This window comes from Aspergillus pseudoviridinutans (genome assembly GCF_018340605.1).
Source record: "Aspergillus pseudoviridinutans IFM 55266 DNA, scaffold_5, whole genome shotgun sequence".
NCBI classification, from domain to species: domain Eukaryota; kingdom Fungi; phylum Ascomycota; class Eurotiomycetes; order Eurotiales; family Aspergillaceae; genus Aspergillus; species Aspergillus pseudoviridinutans.
The window spans coordinates 2,598,397-2,618,473 of NW_025091285.1; the positions used below are offsets into that span (position 1 = coordinate 2,598,397).

Sequence of the window (20,077 nt, forward strand, 5' to 3'; positions counted from 1 at the left end):
GAGACGCAGACTGGTCAGTGACCACCACATGACTTGCACACTAATATCCACCCACAGCTAAGAAAAGAAACTCGCCCAAATTGTCCGATACTAGTCCGATGAAGTTCATCAATCATCGTTCATCATCCAGATGTATGACGGTCAAGGCCGAGCAAGAATTATCAACGCTTTTGTGATTTGATCAGCCATCTATGTTGCTCTGCTGGTACTCCGTACCAACCGAATTGATCCAGCGACTTACCTGATGTTCTTTACGATCAGGATTCCCCGATCAGGAGGACTGCGAGCACGAAGAGCATTTCGCTATCTCCGCCACTCAACTCCATCTCAACCTGTCAAGTCATTCCGCTCACTGCGCTCCCCATTAATGTCACAAATTCTCAAGGCAAACGGGCTGGATCCAAAAGTGGGCCCTTTTCGATACTTCCCTCCAAATGCCTGATACTGTGCACGATCCTGTCCCCAACCGCTATAAAGTGCTCTACACTAATTTCCATTTGCTCTACTAAAAAAGCCGCTTCTTGACAGATTTAGGATATTCGAGACTTTAGCTTTCTCGAAAGCGAAGATTTGCAACCCATTCGCCAATGATTGTGCTGGTCACATCGGATCTCGAAGATAGACGCCAACGTCGATCGCACAATTCGCGTCACATTTACCTGTTCTAGCCTACCCATATGGACTGCACTTCGACTGTCATTATTGAAATTCCTCGTCCCCCACTTAATTTCTGTAATACAAAAGAACTTCTGATTGGCTTGTAAAATCTCCTTTCTCGGGGTCAAACCCTTCAAAAGCAGATTTGCAGTAATTCTTGGGGAACCCTGTTCCTAGGTCAAATATCATTTTTCCCCCTCCTTTCTTACCTGACTGTCATTCTGTTCTCTTCTTTTTCCTTTCCTATTTTCGTCCTACGCAGCTGGTCTCCTTTGCATAAGTTTCCTCATCACTCATCGTATCTTTCTTGCCTTCTCTGACGTGTTCGTGCAGCTCCAGCTCGACCTGTTTGACAGTTTAGCCACGAGTGACTCGGTATTGTGGCGAAGCAGCTGCAATGCCCTGATCGGCTCAACTATAGTTTGACAGTTCACTTTTGATCTACAATTTTTTTTCCTTTTTCCTTTTTTTGTTCGTTCTATATTTTATACCTTCATATGGCCTTCTTGTCGCGTTACCAACTATTACCACATTGAATCACGATTCTTGTTTTATGCAAGCTTCGCGATTAGTACGACGTATTGCATCTTTTCGCTTGAGCGTTTGATATTGTCGTTTCCCTATTCCGTACCAGCGGTAGATACCCCTGTTCTCGCGGTCTGTTTGCATTCATCAACCTATTCACTGGATAACGCCACATTACTTTTGTTTTCGAGGTCAAACAGGATGCAATAGAAGGAGTAAGTGTGGGCACCGTAATCGGCTTTTGATCAATGCTTACAGAAAACACCCCGATTTTGCAGCTTTATATACTACTGGGAAGAACAGCTTCTAGGCGGAATGATTCCATACCTATCTCCTCTTCCTTTCGATTGTGAAACATTGGTCTTCGGACTGGAGCCGGATATCAAAGTCGGGTTGCACCATGTCGTCGTACAAATCCGAGGGCGGTCGTATCCCCAGGCTGAAAGACCCTACCTCCCAGCGTCGAAACGGGGCATTTCTGGTGGGGAACTCCTCTTCTAGAACCTATGGTCTTTCTGCGCTACCCTCGAGGGTTCAAATTCCGAACTCAATGGGCCCAACAGCAAGGAATAGCAGATCATCCTCATTTTCAGATGCAGAAGAAGCTCGCGGAGTGCAAGCCTCTTTGGCTGCTTCGCGGACTTCGTCCACTAGCGGTGTCCATATGTCGTTACTTCCCCGAGCGAACACTCATCCATCATCGTCAACAGCTTTATCCCCTTCCATTCTGGCGCCTCAAGCTCAACCTGTGCCACGTCCGGCCAGTCCTACGGTGGGGACCCACGTCTCAGAATCCGCTAGCGAAAGACCACGGAAAGTGCTGCGTCGCAGAGCACCCACAATTGGTCAGCAGAACGAGGTATACGGACTCAAGGCTACATCGACGAGACCTGAGAAACTAAGTGTGGTCATTCCAAGCGGTGCTCCCCCTAATCATGTTGCGATTCCTGCTTCCCAGCCGTCATCAGACCAAGCAATACAAGCGAGACACAAGCCATCGCCTAGTTCTTCGCACTCAAAGTCTGCAAGCAAAGCAAGGACACAACCAGTGGAACAAGGGCCCAGTGAATTCGCTAGTTTACGAACTACAGTCAACACCCAAAATCTACCTCCTCCGACCCCGATCATTGCATCGGCTAGCAGCCCCTCGACAAGATACTCGGGTTCTCCGGGGATATGGAGCAGGACTTCAACTCCCACCTCACTGTCCTCCTATTCCCCTGGGATTATTCATTCCGCGAAGGTCGGTCCTCGCTTCAGGCACCCGAGCCCTTCCCAGTCTAGACTCCCCATCTTCTCACCTACAATGCAGAAGTCCGACTCACAAGATGATCCATTGGATTCAGCTGGCGACGGTTTTCCAGGCATGACCGCTGGCGCAGGGTTAAGCACATTGTCAACGTCAACTAAGAGTCATTTCGACCATCCTCCCAACAAAGATGGTTCCGCAAAGCCTGCTGCGCCTACTGGAAATCAACTGTCGCTTAAAGCATCGACAAAATCCAGCCTCCCGAGGATGACCCGACCAAACCTTACGGAAAATTCAGAAACTTTCGAGGAGCAAAGAAGTTGTGCCGCAGGGGATCCCGGGAATCTCACAGCATCGGCATTGAAAGGCGAGGTCAGTGGTTCAGGGCATGTACCTTCAAGGCCCAGTAGAGAGGGTACTCACCGGTTAGAGCTTGAGCCGTCACCCGTGATTCGTAGCAATCTCCCTCCTGGCGCTGTGGTGAGTCACAGGAGACACGGATCCGGAGCTAGCTCCGTCGCGTTGGGGAGAAGTCATTTGGTCTCAAACGTCTCCGCAGCCACCTCCGTCGATTCGTTGCAGTCAAGGTCTTCTGCCCGACGACCCTCACTCATACCTAGCTCACCAGAGTCAATGCGCAAATCGCCGCGGACTTTGACAAAAGAACCTAAAGCAAAGCAGGATGCGACGAGCCCCGCAAAATCGCGGCGATACGGTCTCTTTTCAAAGAAGTCAAAGTCTGAAATGGAAGTACAAAAGCTCGAGGATCGACACGTCCGCAAGGGTCCAGCAGCTGGGACAGGCCATGAGGGTTATGGAAGGTATGCACAGCGTGGTCGGAAGGCAACTGTCGGCAGCAACAGCGATACGAGAGCAAGGTCAACGAGCACCAACCGCAGCACACCGCGATCGGTTTCCAGCACCAAGACAAGCGTTAGAGGTCGACCAGATCTGGATCTCGATGATTTTCTGCTGGATCGTCTAGAGCCTGTCTTCATCACTGGTGGTGGCATGGACGGTGCCTCGTTGACGAAAACACAGAGTGGGAAGAGTACGAGTGGTCTCAGCGTCGAATCTGCTCAAAGTCTAGTCAAGTATTCAGGTTCGAGTTCTGCTGGTTACTCAACGGACTCGTTACATGCCCCGACAGCCGAGAACGAGCAACGCAATCCTTATCTGAACAGTTCCACTCACGCTAGATTGCAGGTATCTCATCAAGCTGTTGCAAGCTCTAGCAGACTAGACCATGCAAGGGCCAACAATGTTGGATCTGGACAGGCGTTCTCTCGGCCATCGAAGGGTCCTGATGAGACTCCGCTTTCGTTGAGCGGCGAAGGGTCAAGCGGAAGTGGGACGGCGACTGAGCAGCCTAAAACACCCCAGAAAAAGTCCAAAGGATTCAAGTGGAGCTTCTTCCAGAGACATGGAAACGCACAAAAGGAGAAGAAACCAGCTCGTGAGCCGCTTGTATCTCCCAACGCTCCTCAGCTCCATGCTACAGTTTCCCCAGCCTTAGTATCCCGGCCTGTCGCACACTACGCCTTGGTGGATGCCGACTCCGACCCTCTAGAAGATATCATCAACCATGTTGAGGAGTCGCCTMCGACGGAGATTGAGGATTTGGACTCACAAGTGGAAATACCAGCTGCCTTGAATATCAGGAAGCAACAATCTATCCTGCTTCCATCGCCTCCGAAGCTTCAAGGCGAGTTCTGTCGAGATCGCCCGGCTTCACCAAAGGTCTATTTCAACAAGGATCCTTTACTTCCCAACTCCAAGGCGAGCACATCTAATGGACGCCCACGACGGTTGGCGTCGGTCGGCCGTATTCCTGAAGTGATTTCGAGGAGGGATCGGCAACACAAACCAGCGCTTAAATCGTTCTCGAGGCCCTTTAGCATGGCAGATTCTCCGTCCATAGCTGCTCCAACAACTGAGAATCTTTTCGAATTGCAAACTTCGAGTCAGCCGACGGTCACAGCTCAGTCCAATGAGGCCCCTCGTCGTCCATTGGGTCTTGGATTTGACCTCACGCGTCCCTTTGGTGATCCTGATGTAGCTACTGCTCTCAATCTTATCTCAGGCCCTTACTCGAAAGACGAATTCTTAACGTTCTCACCGAGGAAGGATTCGGGTGTTTCAACGTCAAGCGGTTCTGAAGCTTTGGCTGCTGTCACTGCTGTGATTCCGATGCCGGGTTCAGACCCCACGGAGGACGAGGTCTGGGCAGAGTATGACGATCTTATTGACCACGTTCTTTCACCAGAGGTTCCAGGAAGTGATTTGCCTGGGAATTCCACCGAGGATGGGAAACTGGAAATGGCCACCATGGCCAGCAAGGCACTTCAAGCAGAGATGAACGGGAATACGAATGCCAGTAGACACTCTCCTGTTGTTCTCGTCGACACTCCGACTGTGGCTCTCACTCCTTCATCACCTCAACCAAGTGATGGCTCATTTCATTTGCGGCGTTCCGCGATAGTCTCGGCTCTCCACTCTTCCATTGCCCCTTCTTCCCAACCTTCGTTCAGTGACATCATTGCTAGCTACTGTTATGATCAAGATGGAAGGCGAACAAGCAGTGAGAAGGTAGATGACAACTCAGCCTCACTTGCACCTGTTGAGCAACAAGCAGCCTTCCTCAGCTCGTCTTCACTGGACTTGTCCGAGACATTCGAGACTTGCCGGCAACGGAATACCATTCTGTTTGACATTGCCGAGCGCGATAGAGAGGGACCAACCGCCCAGACCAACATACGCTCAGGATCTCTTATGACAAGCCGTTGGCTGTCGTTTGGAAGGGTACTCTTTAGTCCTGCGCATAATCATGTTAGGACGGGCGAGCAAGAGCGGATTCTCGTCATCGATGGTCTGGGAAATGATGACTGGTCATTTTATTGCGCCCTCACCTACCCAAATGCCGACATCTACTGCCTGACCAACGGTCCCGCGAAAACTACATTGAAGCATCCAGCTGCTTGGCAACCACCAACGAACCATCATACGGTTCACCAGTCCAGCTTAGAACAACCGTTTCCTTTCGCAAAGAGCTATTTTACGGTCACCGTCTTGCGATTTCCATCTGCATGTTCTGAAAGTGTCCAGAACAACATTGTGTCAGAATGCAAGCGCGTGCTTCGACCTGGGGGTTATGTGGAGATGAGTGTGCTAGATCTGGACATGGTGAACATGGGAATTCGGACCCGCAAAGCCGTGAGGATGCTCAAGGAGAAGACATACTTGTCTGACGCCAATATCAGTTTGAAGCCTGCGAGTGACAACCTGCAGAAGCTGCTGGGACTACAAGGGTTCGATAGTTTGCGGCGCTGCATTGTGCGGATTCCGGTGACGGGGGTGATTGTCAGATCTTCCGCCTCATCTTCCTCCACTTCATCTTCAAATCCCTCCACGTCTGTTGCCACGGGTACGCCATCTACTGCGTTCTCAGCTCTGACAAGTTCCTCGACGAGCGCTCAACAACCGAAAGTACATGGCAAATCGCCATCCAACGACACGGACTTGTCTCTTGGAGACCTACTCTCCGATCCCTCCCCCTCTCCCTCCAACGACGAGTCAATACGGAAGATTGTCGCTAAAGTCGGGCGCTGGTGGTACACGAGATGTTATGAGATCCCAGTTCTGCCGAACGGGGATACCGCGTCCAGTATCTGGGCCGACAAGCGGGTTCTCCGTGAGTGTCAGAAACGAGGCACAGGATTCCGGCTGTTGATTGCATACGCACAAAAGCCTAGTGAGGTGAAACGGCGGACTGCAAGTGTTTGATTTATCCTCACGAGCCGATGATAACGACACTGATGATGACTTACGAAAATGATTGTGATGAACGACCTGATTTTTGATACGACGTGCATGTTTCTTGCGACAATATCTGTTTAATATCCAGTTATCATTCATCGGTGGCAGGTATGCGGAAAGACAAAACAGACTGTCTTGTTACACTTGATATAGGGCGACCTATTGCTTGCATTTGCATCGCGTATATTGGCGGCTGTATGAACCATTTGCTGTTTCTCTGCTTCTGTTTACTTTCTTCTTGTCTATCATCACAAAGCTGGTCTTTGGATGGATAGATTTTGTTTCTTTTATCTCTCGTCTACCACTATACCCTGGAGGTTCTCTGTTTTGTAGCACATATGGTTAGGCACGAGATATATCTAATGAAGGATCTAATTTGGTCTTGATATCATACTCCTATTGACTTCACATTTCGCCAGCGATGCTAGCTGCCTCCACGTAGTAGTCGGGTTTCAACCGACCCCTCAGATGACCGGAGTACAATGTCCTACATGCCAATTCTCAGGCCCATATCGAATCCGGCTGCTCTTGGATACATGATTCGCTTCTGCGTCGTCGCTTAAAGCACCTGAGACAGGCCATTCTACTGCAGAAAGAGAGAGAGTAATTGCGAACTGAAAGTCGCAGTTGCCCCTTCAGCGCTCGGTATGGGTATGGGCAGGTACTACCTGAAACGGAAACGCGAGTCTGTGTATAGGTACAAAATTATTCTCTGCCCCTGAGGGAAGTGGCGAGGTTGGCTAGATCGCACGGTGTGGATGGATGTGGACCTGTTTCTATCTTTGTTACTATTGTCCGAGTGCAATCATGTCGCTGTCACTGTCGCCGTTGCCGTTACAATTGCGATTGCCACCACAATTCTTGCGTCTGTGGCGAGTCTGATATTACTTATGTCGATGGCGAGATATACATTTACATCTACGTCGTGTACTACATGTCTTGCAGACGCGGAGGCATGTTCGACGACGCGAGTTTCAAGACAAGGCCAGTGGCGATTGCGATGGCGAGGATACCTTCCGCGCGTCCATTCTAGGGAGGTGCGATCGAGGTTGGAAGTTTATATCTTGTCGGCGGTCCAGCGGCCAATGGACAACGCGGATATCAGCCACCGAGGAACGTTGAGATGGCGGTGTAGATCGTACTTCTTAGTGGCTGTTGATTCTATCATGTAGATATCTTGTACCGATGTACTCTGTACTCTGTACAGAGTGTCTGTGACTGTGACTGTCGTAGTATGGGGAGAACTCTGGATTTTGACCGTGTTCTACTCCGTATCTGCTGAGCGTTAGCCGACGCATACCTGATGTCTGCAGAAGCAGCCATCACATGCGGGGTTGAGGATGGGTTTGATATTGAATACGGAGGTGAAGAGTCAGTGTTTGAACTGATGCCTATCTCGACTGAAAGGGCCGTGCGCTTGAGTTTGGGACTGCTATGGCGGTCACCGTGGCCGTGATCATGGGCGACGCTGAGTTGGCAGAGGACAGGGAGGTTGCGCACTGCTGCACCCCGCACTCGCTCATTGCACCTGGCGGATTATCGTGGCTGGATGTTGCAGACTCGGCTGCCTTGCATACTTCCTATGCATATCATTGTGCCATCGACAGGCTGTTGATGTTATTGGGACAATATCGCAACAGCCATATTGGTCCAGAGATGTAAGTATAACGGACCGGCGATGTACCTGCCGAGCGGAGGAAAGTGATACAAACCCGTCCGTGAATGTATATCTGGATTGGTGACGGGTAAGAGATGAACCAGATCCAGACCTTCTCGTCCGTGGGAACTCCGACCTGTCGTCTATTGGTGCCCGGAGAACACAGGAGATGGTCATTGGGAACCTAGGCTGGCGTCGCTGGCAGAGAGGGGAAGGACAAGCCCCTCCCGGGGTTTCTGCGCGCTCGGATCTGTGCAAAACAGCGATGGCCCCTTGATTCACATTGACAGCCCGTAAGGATCGTGAACTTCGAGATATGCTTTGTACTAGACACGCCCGGTCCAGTTGAACAGACAGCCAGGGCTGTCATATCGGAGCTTTGGGGATCCGGACTAATAGGAGACTGATGGCGTTGAGGAAGGCCAAGGTGGAGGCGTCGCGGGGTCGAGTGAAACAACGAGGATGAGGAGACAATGCAGAAGCTGTAGAGACAGGTGGATCATGGACGCATGTCTGATGTTTGTCAGGGGTCATGTGTCCTGTACAACTATCTTCATGCTGCATGGATAGACAGGTAGGGATGAAGAGAGACCCAAGGAACGAGGTCATTCGTGTCGCAGCCATTGCAATAGACGATGTCGTGGGAGATTAGACGAGGATGCGGTTTCACTGGTTGGATGTATTTCTCATCCATGCAATAATGGACATATTTGGTGATCCCGATTGATCCGTAGTACATCCCAGGGTAGGTCGCACGGATATCCGAATATAGCAGATAGCTGTATAGCTGTATAGCTGTCTTGAATATTGGTAAGGAATCCAGCCTCCAAAACAGATGTCTGTGCATCGTTGCTGCAATATTATTCGTTGTATGCAGAATCGAAACAGACTTGGGCAAGGGAAAGAAAGTAACTGGCCAGTACCTTAGTAGTTAGTCGGTTTCAGCCTGCATGCAAAATTAAAATAGTTCGATCATGGTTACCACTCAACTGCCTATAATCAGAATACCAGTCCTATCAGCATGGAACATTACTGCCTCTAAAATGAGCATCCACTAAGCTCGAGTGTGCTTTGGCCTCAGTCTACTGCATCGCTGCAGCGCACTAGAGCAGCATGTAAGCTCCCCACTACTGCCTCACCCGCAGCACGGTCTGTTCTGGCCGTCCATCGATGCTGCTGTAAGTGGGGCGTCGCTGGTAGCTGTCCAAAATTATGTCCTCTGATTGCGCAGGCTTCTGTTGGTAGGGAGGAAAGATTTGTAGCTAAGGGTATCTAAAATGTATTGTTTTTTTTAGGACCGCTGTGGCTGGTGGTTGTTCTCCAGGTACAGCATCCGTACTACAGATAGGTTTGTATACAATTTCTTCTCCCTTCGTGTTAGCACCTAGTCGTCATCAATGTCAGGAGGCAGGGAGCAAGATCAATTTGTACCCGCTGATGCAGATCTATGCATACATTCTCCCATGTCGCCGGGGTCTTCTTCACTATCACGAAGCTCAGCTGTCATGCCCGAGCATTGCGCGAACCAGGTAGAGGAGGCGAAGGCGCAAGCTTGGCTGTCAGTAGAGACAACGATTGGAGCATACGTAACCGAGCGTTGCTGTCTAGGAACGTCAAATATTGGAGAACAAACTGATTTGACAGAGTATCTCCTCGGATACACTGCGTACCCGTGTTTCGCAACCTTTCACTTTAGCTTGAATACTGCTGGCATGTTGATTAACAATAAGTTTCCTAGAGCGCATAGAAATGGTCTTATCATTGTGAAGCCGTATGCAAATGGTTATTCCCGAGAACAAAATTTTTCCCCATGGGGTCACTCAACTGACGCCTGGAGAACATGCGCATCAGTCACCAACATCTGCACTTGCTGACTCGCTGGTAGCCTCGTAGTTGCTACGAAGAGAGTTGGGCGGGACTGGCCATGATAAAGCCCATCCTCTGCGGCAAACAGCCGGTGGAGCTGCCCACGTTCCAGGCCTATCAGAGAGGCGGCACAGAATCCACCGATTTCGGAAAGCTGGCATTAACTTATCGACATATTCACCCCCCCAGGCTCCACAAAGTGCTGACCGGGGACAAGATCGGGGTAGTTCTCCGTCGAGTGAGAGCACAGACAACAGCAACGCACTGTAGTCATTGAGTTTGAGCTTCTGGAGAGGGCGAGCTCGGCGTAAGCACATCCAGTTCGGCGCCCCGAGAGGGGAGAGAGAAAACTCAGATAAGGTCCAAAGAGAAAAACTCTGACCGCTTGCAGATTTGAGCCCTTGCACGCCGCATACGGATTATCCATAGAGTGATGGAGAAGAGTGCGTAGGTTGCACTGCTTTCAAGGGAACCCAGACATGCAGATTGCAGAGCGAAAGCATACCGCCTCCACCGAAGCGTCCCTCCTTGGCATTAGTGCAAAGTCAAAGAGAAGTCTGGAGACGTGGGTTTTGCGCAGTGTCCGTGCTGTGCGAAGCGAAAGTATCAGAGCTCGGAAGACAGATCCAGAGCTTAGATGGGATGTCAATCAATTAGTCAGGATCAAGAGAGGAGAAGCACTGACGGCCCGAACATAGTTGTGGTGTCAAGAGGGTATCAGTGTTGTCTAGATACCTGGGTCCACTGAAGAAAGAGGTGGAGTGGAGCACAAGAGGGTCTAACACAACCATCGGACGGCGTCACGCCGGGTACCCGCTCGGGCGTCCAACAACGGGTCACCTCAAGATAGCGAACCTCCATATTGATAATGCGACTGAATAATGTCCAGCGAACCAATCAGTCCTTCAACATGGCTGAGCCGAAACTTTCCACGATCGGGAGGTACCGCCCATGTCTAACAGTGGTCTCATACAACCAGACCAGTGTCCGTGGTCTTCTTGGGAGGGGTCAACACCGCATCTAGACTCCTAGCTTATTCGCACGGTAAAAGGTATCCGAGATGTCTGGAGTCTGGAGCTTTGGAGTCCGGAGTCAAGGAGTCGATCATTGTGTGATCGAAGATTGAGAACGTGCAGTTTGATGTGGGCTCGAATTTTTCACCTTGCGCCGTTAGCATGAGCGGACAGTTACAAAGATTTTGAGTTGTCCTGTGGGAACCATGGGTCTGATTGATACCACAAAGGCCTATCAGACTATCAGTAACTCAATCTCTCTCAAAGTTCAATAACGCGAGGGGGGGCAAGTGTTTTCTGCCTGCAGAAGAGTAGCGGTAGGGAAGAGGTCCTTGCGGAGAGGACTGATCGCGGAAATACGTAGCCAAGACCACCGGAGCTCAACATAATGGTCTTTTTCAAGCAAGGTAAGCTCTTCCGATTGATAATGAGTAGTACCTAGTATCAAAAGTTTTGACTAAAGCTTTGCTGTTGATATATGCGATTAGTCTTTGAAGTGATAGGCGAAGTTGTTGGGAATGAGTGCCACTGTGGCGAATAAAACTCTGCTGCGCTAATCATGCAAGCGAAGCCTGTATATACTACCTTACAGATATTCCCTACTGATAAGAAGTGAAGTTATGCGATTGAAAGTCAGACAAGCGCCAACGAGCCGTGCGCTGATCCCCCAACACGAAGCATTATTAAATATAGATACAGAAATTAAATAGATACCCATGACCACCAGAGGCGCCCGATGAGACATGTATGAAATATGAAGAATGTTCGAAGTTAGTACTCCGTACTCACCTACAGAGTAGCGAACTCAAAAGTTCATAGGCCACGCCATAGCAATAGGAGATGGTTGTTCATTTCCGACAGTCGACGACGATATCGCTGAGCACTAGCAGTTGTAGTTGAAGGATCGGATATATCCATGAAAGCCGCAAAATAGAGAGGTACTTCTAGCCGTTAAATATTCTACGATTAAGTAACAAATTGTGTTATTTAGCAGACAGAAATTTGATCAACACCTTTCGTGTTGGTATATGCTGTATAATTATTACTCAGATAGAACCTTCCGACGAGGTAAAAGCTGTAACCAAAAATCGATGGATGATGTGATGGAGTTTCGAAGCTTGCAAAGTGAGACAACCCAGAACCCTGTCAATGGCCTAGCCCAATAGCCAAGGAAGAGCTGCAGCCACAATGTCCGTGCATGCTGGGTGTACATGCACAGGCAACGTCCAATGATTCAACGTACCACCCAGGTAGAAAAAGTCAAACTGCCAAGGTTTTGACTCTTCGTCAAATAAGTGGTTGGATCAAGGAAGTCTTGGAAGTTTGGACCAGGATCCTGACGTCAGACTAGAACCATTTCCAAGGAAAATCTTGTTGGCATTTCCCCCCTCAACGCTAGGTACATCTCTATATTTCCACTCATTATTAATTAGGGTCATTATATTGTCGTCATTAATATTGTTGTGATTTACGATCTTTGAAATTAGCACTCTTTGTAGTGTACAGAATAGTCTGTATAATAGCACAAACCTTCGTCGTGAGCTCTAAAATGTTACGCAAAGGTGTGTACTCATTACCATCCTACCAGAGTCAGTCCCTGCTTGGACTCCTGGCATATCCATCCCGTAAAAGCAAACCCCCACAGTCCGGGCAGTTCGGAAGTGATGGATACGATGCAGTTTCGTATTGATCGAATAGAAAACCGGGAAAACAGGGTTTTGTTTCAAGAGCATCGGCTATCAGAATCCTCACCAGAGTTCTCAATCTAGTAAATGGACAAGTCTTACAATTGAATTGTGTCCCTGGTGGGCCTGAAGCTGAAAGTGGGATGGGGAAATACTTCCTGTTCGACAAGACAGTKGTAGCACATATATTATTGATTCTGGCCGTTGGTGATGCGGAGAATCGAAATTGAACGTGCACTCCCCGATAGAAGAGTTATTCCAGGGGCCAAAATCATCAGTAAATACTATACTTCGCGTCTCCTTTGCAGTTGATAGGATTACTCCGTACAGTAGACCTCGATTTTTAAATATCAAAGAACGGATGTCAAGGACAACGACACTTCTTTCTCCCAACATTTTCGACGCAGAGAGTATCTAGACCTGCCGAGACCACTGTGGAAGGAGCTTCTGTTGTTTCTGGTTGGTGGTGGCGAACGGGAGGCTGGCGCTAATTCGGGGCTACTTGCTAGCGTTCTACCACATTTCTTGCTCCTATGGCGAGTGGGGGTGGAGAGCTTCGTACTACTAGATAGCTACTACTACTTGTTGACAGCGGAGTACATCATCTCATCATCTTATACCGTACTCCGGAGTGTATCTTCCAAGTATATACTCCAAAGGAGGTACCACCTATTTGGGACATCTGGGCCTGGGCCGGGGGTCTCCTGAACGTGGAGTTTCAGAATTGACGTTTTTCTGGTTCAGCGCTTCTCTTGTCAACCCCTCTTCTGCCAGGAATCATAAGAAGAGAAGAGTAGAAAGGAAACACATTGCAGTAATAAATTGATCCCCAGATCGGAGATTCTTGATATCGAGATGCGCAGATGCGATGATGGATAGTCAGTTCAGTCGGTTGCCAAAGGAGGACGCTCGTTCCTTGATTTCTGGCATTCCAGTAGTAGACATACATTGATACCTACGTATGTATGCAATGGGATGTATATCTACAAAGTGGACCACAATACTCCGAACATGCAGGCTTGACGATCACCTGTCCTCCACCAAGCCACATATAGATACCTACTTACATACTCAGACTACACTCGAGAAGAAACGAGATTACCTATGTGACCAGGTATTAAATATGCATACAGACTACCTATTCATTATCAAACAGCATTACCGCTTGATTATTAATAAAGCAGTTAACTTATCAGACTTCTTTCTTTTTTGATGGATGCCCATGGTTTTGGTGTAATTGTCAAACCACTGGATGTCAGAGCGACCAGGATGGCAAAGGAAAAAGTCATAGTCATAGTCATACAGTCATACAACAACTTACCCTCGCGACACCCGGAGTCCAAGGCTCCCCGACAGATAGCCATGGCTCCACCTATCTGAACGGAACGCATTGACTGGGCCTTCTGGGGATCGTTCCACTGTCCCAGACCGTTCGATCGTTCTTTAAAGTTCGCCTGTAATTACCAATAATACACCATCTTCCCATCATCACCTCATCTGTCCTCCTTTTCCGGGCGCTGCGGCAACTATGAATGTGCAGTAGTACCTTCTAGGTACATGCTTGGCCGACTTCCTCGCTTTATTCAACGGTCATGGCGGATAGAATTTTTCCCCCCTTCTCTTTATCATCGTACAATAATAAAGATGAATAAAAAAAATGAAGTCAAAGCAGATCAGAAAGCAAACTAAAAGATGCAATGCTACTACTCCATACTGTAGTCTGAACGCTTAGGACATCTCCCCTTAATCAATTTTGCCTCCACTTCTATTCCTACATTGATTAGTCCTTTGGTTCGCGAGAGGCTGATGTTTTAGATACCGGATTTTCTGGGTTCTTTTTTCTTCTGGACCGTAGGTGGTAGTCTACATCTAACCTTAGTAGACTGAGGATCTGCTCTTCTTATCAATTGCTGTCATTCCTGTTTATTGCGCCTGCACTAGGACCTTTTATCATTATTACTGCGGCTCCCTCTTCTTCGATTATCACTCATTCTTTCTTCGCCTCTCATATACTTTCCTCCCCCTCCATTACGCTATCTATCTTTGCCATTCTTCTCTCTACCTTAATTCTTGTCCTTCCTATCCTCACACAGCATTGGGGTGGTCCGTTATCGGTTTGCGCCTCGTTCTTTTTTTTTTTTCATGGCCCTGTAAAACTTTAAAGTTCCAGTGTTCCTCCCATCTGCTCCAGTTGTCTTCCTACAACTTCCGGCCGTCCTCTTGTTCACCAATTTTGCCTCTCCGCTAGATGTCGAGTCCACAAGGTATGTACATGCAGCTCGCAATCGTGCAATGTCAATGCTACACACTTTTCGCCATTGTTTCCTTTCCTTTCGCTATCTTCAGAAAACGTTAAATGGCGGTGATCCTTTTCTCAAATCCTATTTTGTCCTGATTCCTCTTTTGTGTCACTCGAGCATTCGTACCGTGATACCTTCATTACCTCTCTGGTCCGGACAGTGACATGACTGCGCTCCAACGCTCCTTCTACTGATAATGCAAACGCCCTTTCACCTCCAATATCTCCCAGTTTTCTGTCCGGTTCCTCTCTTTTCTTCACTGAGCCAGATCATTTCATCTCGGCAACGACCTACCCGCTTGACACCGTCATCCCCCTCTGGTGTGAGGTTGCACATCAGATAGAGGCCATTGCCACTGTCCTGATTTTATACAGTCTTGACAAAGGCAATTCGTCCCTGACTAACTCTCGGTCAGATTGTATTTACAGGGGCCGTTTCTTTGAACGACTCATCCTTTGATCTCTTCGTCTGTGGATCAAGGTTGCTCTCTTCACGCTGTTTCTTCAGCTTGTTCCATTCAGACCTCTCTACCATCAGCCTGTATCTTGTGTCTAGCCACACAAGTCCGGCCGGATGCCATACACTGCGCCGTTGAAGTCGTCGCCTTCTGCGCAGCACATCGAACACTCTCAACCCATTTCTCACTCTTGTCCCAGCTCACCACCCACCGTCGCTTCTAAAGCTGGGCGTCCGCACCTTCCACGTTCCTACTCATCTACGGCTTATGTTCGCAGGCACAGAAGGAGCCCGTCGAGCAGCAAGGCCTTTGTCTTCCCAGCTGCTGACAATCGTCCTCTTAAGGCTAACCATGTTGTCGACACTCTGGCTAGTGTCCGGCAATCCCCGCCTCCGATAAGCGATGCCATGATTCCTCCAGGGGCGGTAATATCTCCACCAGAGTCGGCTCTGAACTCAAGTGATGAAGAGTTGACGCATCAGCACCGGGATGCACTGAAGCTGGAGGAACTCGAGGCGGCCGTGAGGTCCATTGAGCAGCGACGGACGCCTTCTCCGGAAAGGGAAGCAGCACGAGAGAAGTCATCGTCAAGTATAGCACCGCAGGAGTCTTCTCGTCCACCACTCACCAAGGAGGCTCGCAAAATCTCACACTCTCGGTCGGTAACCGAAAGCTCTATCTCCCACAAGAATGAAGAAGCTTTGACCAGCTCACCGGAAGAGAGTGAGAGGGACGATGAGCCCCAGAGGAAGCAGCCTATGGTGCGAAAGAAGTCAGGAGAACTTGTGAGACCCGCTCTTCGCCCTCCGTCGGCACGGCGGAGGCCATCTAGCATGCCGGGTACCCCCACATACGCCAAGGCGGTGCATTTTGACTCTCAGCTCGAACACATTCGTCATTTCTTGCAGTTGGACAAGCCACAGGCGGTCAGTGCCAACACGTCTCCTGTGGAGGACTATAGCAACGAAGGGGAATTTCCCTTTGAGGCACCTTCTTTCGAGTGGGATATTCGACTTTCAAACTTCCCCAAGGATCTTTCCTCTCGAGCTCTTCAAAGGGTGCGACTTGAACGACTATTTCTATCATCGGACAAGGATACATTGGTTGGCGTGGTGGCAGTTGCCAATCTGGCTTTTCAGAAGCACGTTGCAGCTCGCTTCACCTTCGACTACTGGAAGACAGTCTCTGAAGTTACCGCGGAATACAGTGACGATGTCCGTCGGAAGCAAGCTCATGACGGCTATGACCGGTTTACCTTCAGCATCAAGCTCACTGACCATGCAAACTTGGAACAGAAAACTATGTTTGTCTGCATCCGCTATAGCGTGGCTGGGCAGGAATTCTGGGACAACAACAACTTTATGAATTACCAAGTCAACTTCGTTCGTATCCCCCGACCACGACCTGAGCCGCGGAGCCCGTCCGCCGCTGGCTCGCGCCCAGCTCTTCCTCGCAGCAAGAGCTTTGCCGGCGTCAACAGCCGTCCTTCGATGCCTTCCTCGCTCGATGATTTTTATGAGGATATGAACGATTATTTATCCTTTGGTCGTCCCAAGAAGACATTGAAAGAGGAATCTTCATCCGAGGATCTGTTGAAGGAGGTTCACAGAATGTCTGCTGCCCGCGAGAAGCAAGCACGACAAGCATTCGGTAATCGCTATGATTTTGGGGCCTCACTGTCCGCCGTCATGAGGACCAAGCCAACTCATGATCGCACGACTCTGACCGCTCGAGCAAAGTCCGACACTACCAAGTCTGACCCTGTAAACGGCGACCGTGTCCTGACTGAAGGTCTACATGTTAAGAAGGCGTCTGCAGTCAGCGAGGTCAGCTCGCAAGTTGCACACTCGGAACACGTCAAGCCCTCATCCCTCTTGTCCAGCAAACCCCACCATGATTCATCCGTGTACAAAGAACTCGTGGACAAGTTCTGTTTCTATGGATCCTCGAAGGGCTCTAGTGGCACCAACGACTCGCTTAACAACGGGATTTCACATCCCGATTCTTCGAGCACATCCAGCACCTCCCCCGCACAATCCTTGTCGCCTCCTCTCTCACCGCGTGCGACTGAGATCTTGGGCATCGACTATGGGAATAGCCGCTCGTCGTCTGCTAGCCCCGTCAGCTCAAGCCCCCGTGCAGCTTCATCATCGCCAACCCATTTCGACTATGCTCATCACCCTCACATGCAGAGCAGCTTCTTGAAAGAGACTCAGACCCCGGCAGTCATCAGAGGGTGAGTTTGCTCTTCCATGACTACCGATAAATAAATTGGGTCCATCTTCACCGTCAGTGTACCTCTTCTCACACTATGGTTGAAGGTCGCACAGTACTCTGATACCCACTCTTGACACGATTTATTCGAGGGATACATTCACCAACCCTTCCTCAACCCATCATTTCTCTACCCAATCAGCTGTTTGCTGAATTATCAGCGGACCTATTGTCGCCATCGCGTATAGCAACTATGGCTTGTTAACCTGGTTTTAATACTCCCTTTTGCCTTTTCTTTACTCTGGTGCTCATGTCAAGTATTGAGGCCTTTCCCTTTGCGATGTACCATAAACCGCGGGGAAGAGCCTTGTACTTGCTTTTTTTATCCTCTTTTCCACGACGCAATGATTATGGTGGAAAGCAAGTTACGTTCATGCATGATTGTGCTCAGTGTGGTCTTTTTGATATCCGTCTTGATTTGTTTCACGAGTACGATGATACGAATTTTCTTCTCTGCGTTTGTTCCTGCATAGTAGTCTGGTAGTCTGCTTGACAGCATTCTATGAGACGAAGCATTTGCAATCAGGAAAAGTTTCCACACAGTTTACGCTGTTGTTCATGAATATTGCTCAACTTTGGTTGAGTTTGCATGGAGTTTGGGGTGTTGTGCTATATTTTGCCGCCTTTGCTACGGCTCTCTGGGCGGGTAACAATGCCTTTCTTGTATTGTCTGCCACATGTGGGTAGTTCTGGTATGATATGTGGAGGCAACGACAATTCTCAATACATTCATCACACTCTTATTACTTCTGATTCAAGCCTTTAATTTGTAGTTGACGCAAAACCGAGCGTGTCTAGCTGCTGATGGTATGTTCGATCACTACGTAACTTCGATGAAGATGTCCCTCTATCGAAAGTTAGTCGACTCTCTTTAAAGGTCGCTGTCAACGGCTATTTCGAAATTCTTAAATCGAATGTCTTCTTCGACCGCGCTGCTTGGGTGAGATGTATGAGTGAAGGATTGCCCTCGACATAATTAGGAGAGGCCGCAGCTAGATGTGGGGTGTCGGAAGGTAGGACCCCCGACTTGCTCGATCCTGGAGTGATTGTTGGTTAACTCTCGATTGTACTATGAGCGAGTAAACGCAGGAGATGACTTGATTCAGGTAACAAACAGAATCGATAATGCGCATTGACTATGCATCTCCATACTTTTCTCCGACGTACAACTGCCCTTGTAGATCGATACCTTGCGAGAAACTTGACGTTGGTGATAAGGTGTGCTGCCAAGCCATCACGTGACTATACCCGCCTAGTGCCCCGCGACGCTGGTTCATAGCGGCAAAAATGCGCCAAAAACCAACGGCAGAAACATGGGCTTGAAAGCAGCCGTTCATAACACCCTTTTTCCCATCCGCCACCCGCCAATCATCTCCTCTCATTGCTTTTTGACCCTTCCAGATCACCCCCTGGGCTTAGTCATTCACTGAGACCGCGAAAAATCACGCTGTCGCTTGCTGACCGCCCCGAAGACCTATTTAAGAATACGCCTCCTTCGCCCCTGCTTCTTAACTCGCTCTTATTTTCTTCCTTTTTACTACTACTCAATCCAGCCAGCGACGCGCCACATTTCTCATCAACTCCGCGGGTCGTTTTCATCAACTTTTCATCTATTTTCTTATCATCTCATCTTTGGATTTTATTTTACAATATGACTGGACGTAAGTATTATACTTGATATGTTTTTCGCCGTGGTCTCTTATCATCCTTGGTTGTTGATGGCTTCCGCGTTGAGATGGGTAATGATGATACGCGGCTGTACACGTGACATAATGTCACTGCCCCAGGCCAACGTGCAATCCTCCCCGATCTCTCTCACCTCCATATGGACAGCCATTTGCTATCTCTAATTTTTTATAAAGACCATAGTGACTAACTATCATGTCCTACAGGTGGAAAAGGAGGCAAGGGTCTCGGCAAGGGTGGCGCCAAGCGTCACCGTAAGATCTTGCGTGACAACATCCAGGGCATTACCAAACCCGCTATCCGCCGTCTCGCCCGTCGTGGTGGTGTCAAGCGTATCTCCGCCATGATCTACGAGGAGACCCGTGGTGTCCTCAAGTCCTTCCTCGAGTCGGTCATCCGTGATGCCGTCACCTACACGGAACACGCCAAGCGCAAGACCGTCACCTCACTCGATGTCGTCTATGCCCTCAAGCGCCAGGGCCGTACCCTCTACGGTTTCGGTGGCTAAACGTTTACGCTTTGCTATTCGTCATCACATCGAGTCCCGGCTCCGATTCACCTGGCTTCTCGGACCGCTTGCTGTGTCTGGTTGAGTGTTTGGTGACCGTTGACGGTGGAAAGCCCGGAGACTTGTATATTGACATTAATGCGTTTATGCTGTGATGTTTTCCTGAATCTTTGAGGTTTATTATGGGGTTTCAATGGGGTTTGGAATGGGCTAGTTTGAGCTTGACAATCTTCTGCTGGTTTTATCATATGGGCTTGGATGACCGGCTGGTTTGGGTCTTTTTTTAACTGCAGTCAATTGTGGATTCCCTGCTCTCTAGAGCTAGAGAATACAATCAATTTTACTGGGGATGAATTGTCCTGAGTCTGTAAGATAGTGTAGCAT

The 20,077-nt window shown here is 49.1% G+C and overlaps 3 protein-coding genes across 3 annotated transcripts; all 3 read left to right on the forward strand.

Moving 5' to 3' along the window:
• Positions 1 to 1,582: 1,582 nt before the first annotated feature.
• Asppvi_007961 (uncharacterized protein) lies at positions 1,583 to 6,214 on the forward strand (the record flags this gene model as incomplete). The annotated part of the gene is made up of 1 exon (XM_043303844.1): positions 1,583 to 6,214. The coding sequence occupies one exon, from the start codon at positions 1,583 to 1,585 to the stop codon at positions 6,212 to 6,214; it is 4,632 nt and encodes a 1,543-aa protein (XP_043159779.1).
• Positions 6,215 to 15,341: 9,127 nt separating this feature from the next.
• On the forward strand, positions 15,342 to 17,465 carry Asppvi_007962 (protein phosphatase regulator GAC1; the record flags this gene model as incomplete). Its single annotated transcript, XM_043303845.1, has 1 exon — positions 15,342 to 17,465. The coding sequence occupies one exon, from the start codon at positions 15,342 to 15,344 to the stop codon at positions 17,463 to 17,465; it is 2,124 nt and encodes a 707-aa protein (XP_043159780.1).
• A 1,685-nt stretch (positions 17,466 to 19,150) lies between these two features.
• Asppvi_007963 (histone H4) lies at positions 19,151 to 19,693 on the forward strand (the record flags this gene model as incomplete). Its single annotated transcript, XM_043303846.1, has 2 exons — positions 19,151 to 19,160; positions 19,392 to 19,693. 2 exons carry the CDS (start codon positions 19,151 to 19,153, stop codon positions 19,691 to 19,693), a joined length of 312 nt encoding a protein of 103 aa, XP_043159781.1.
• Between the last annotated feature and the right edge of the window lie 384 nt (positions 19,694 to 20,077).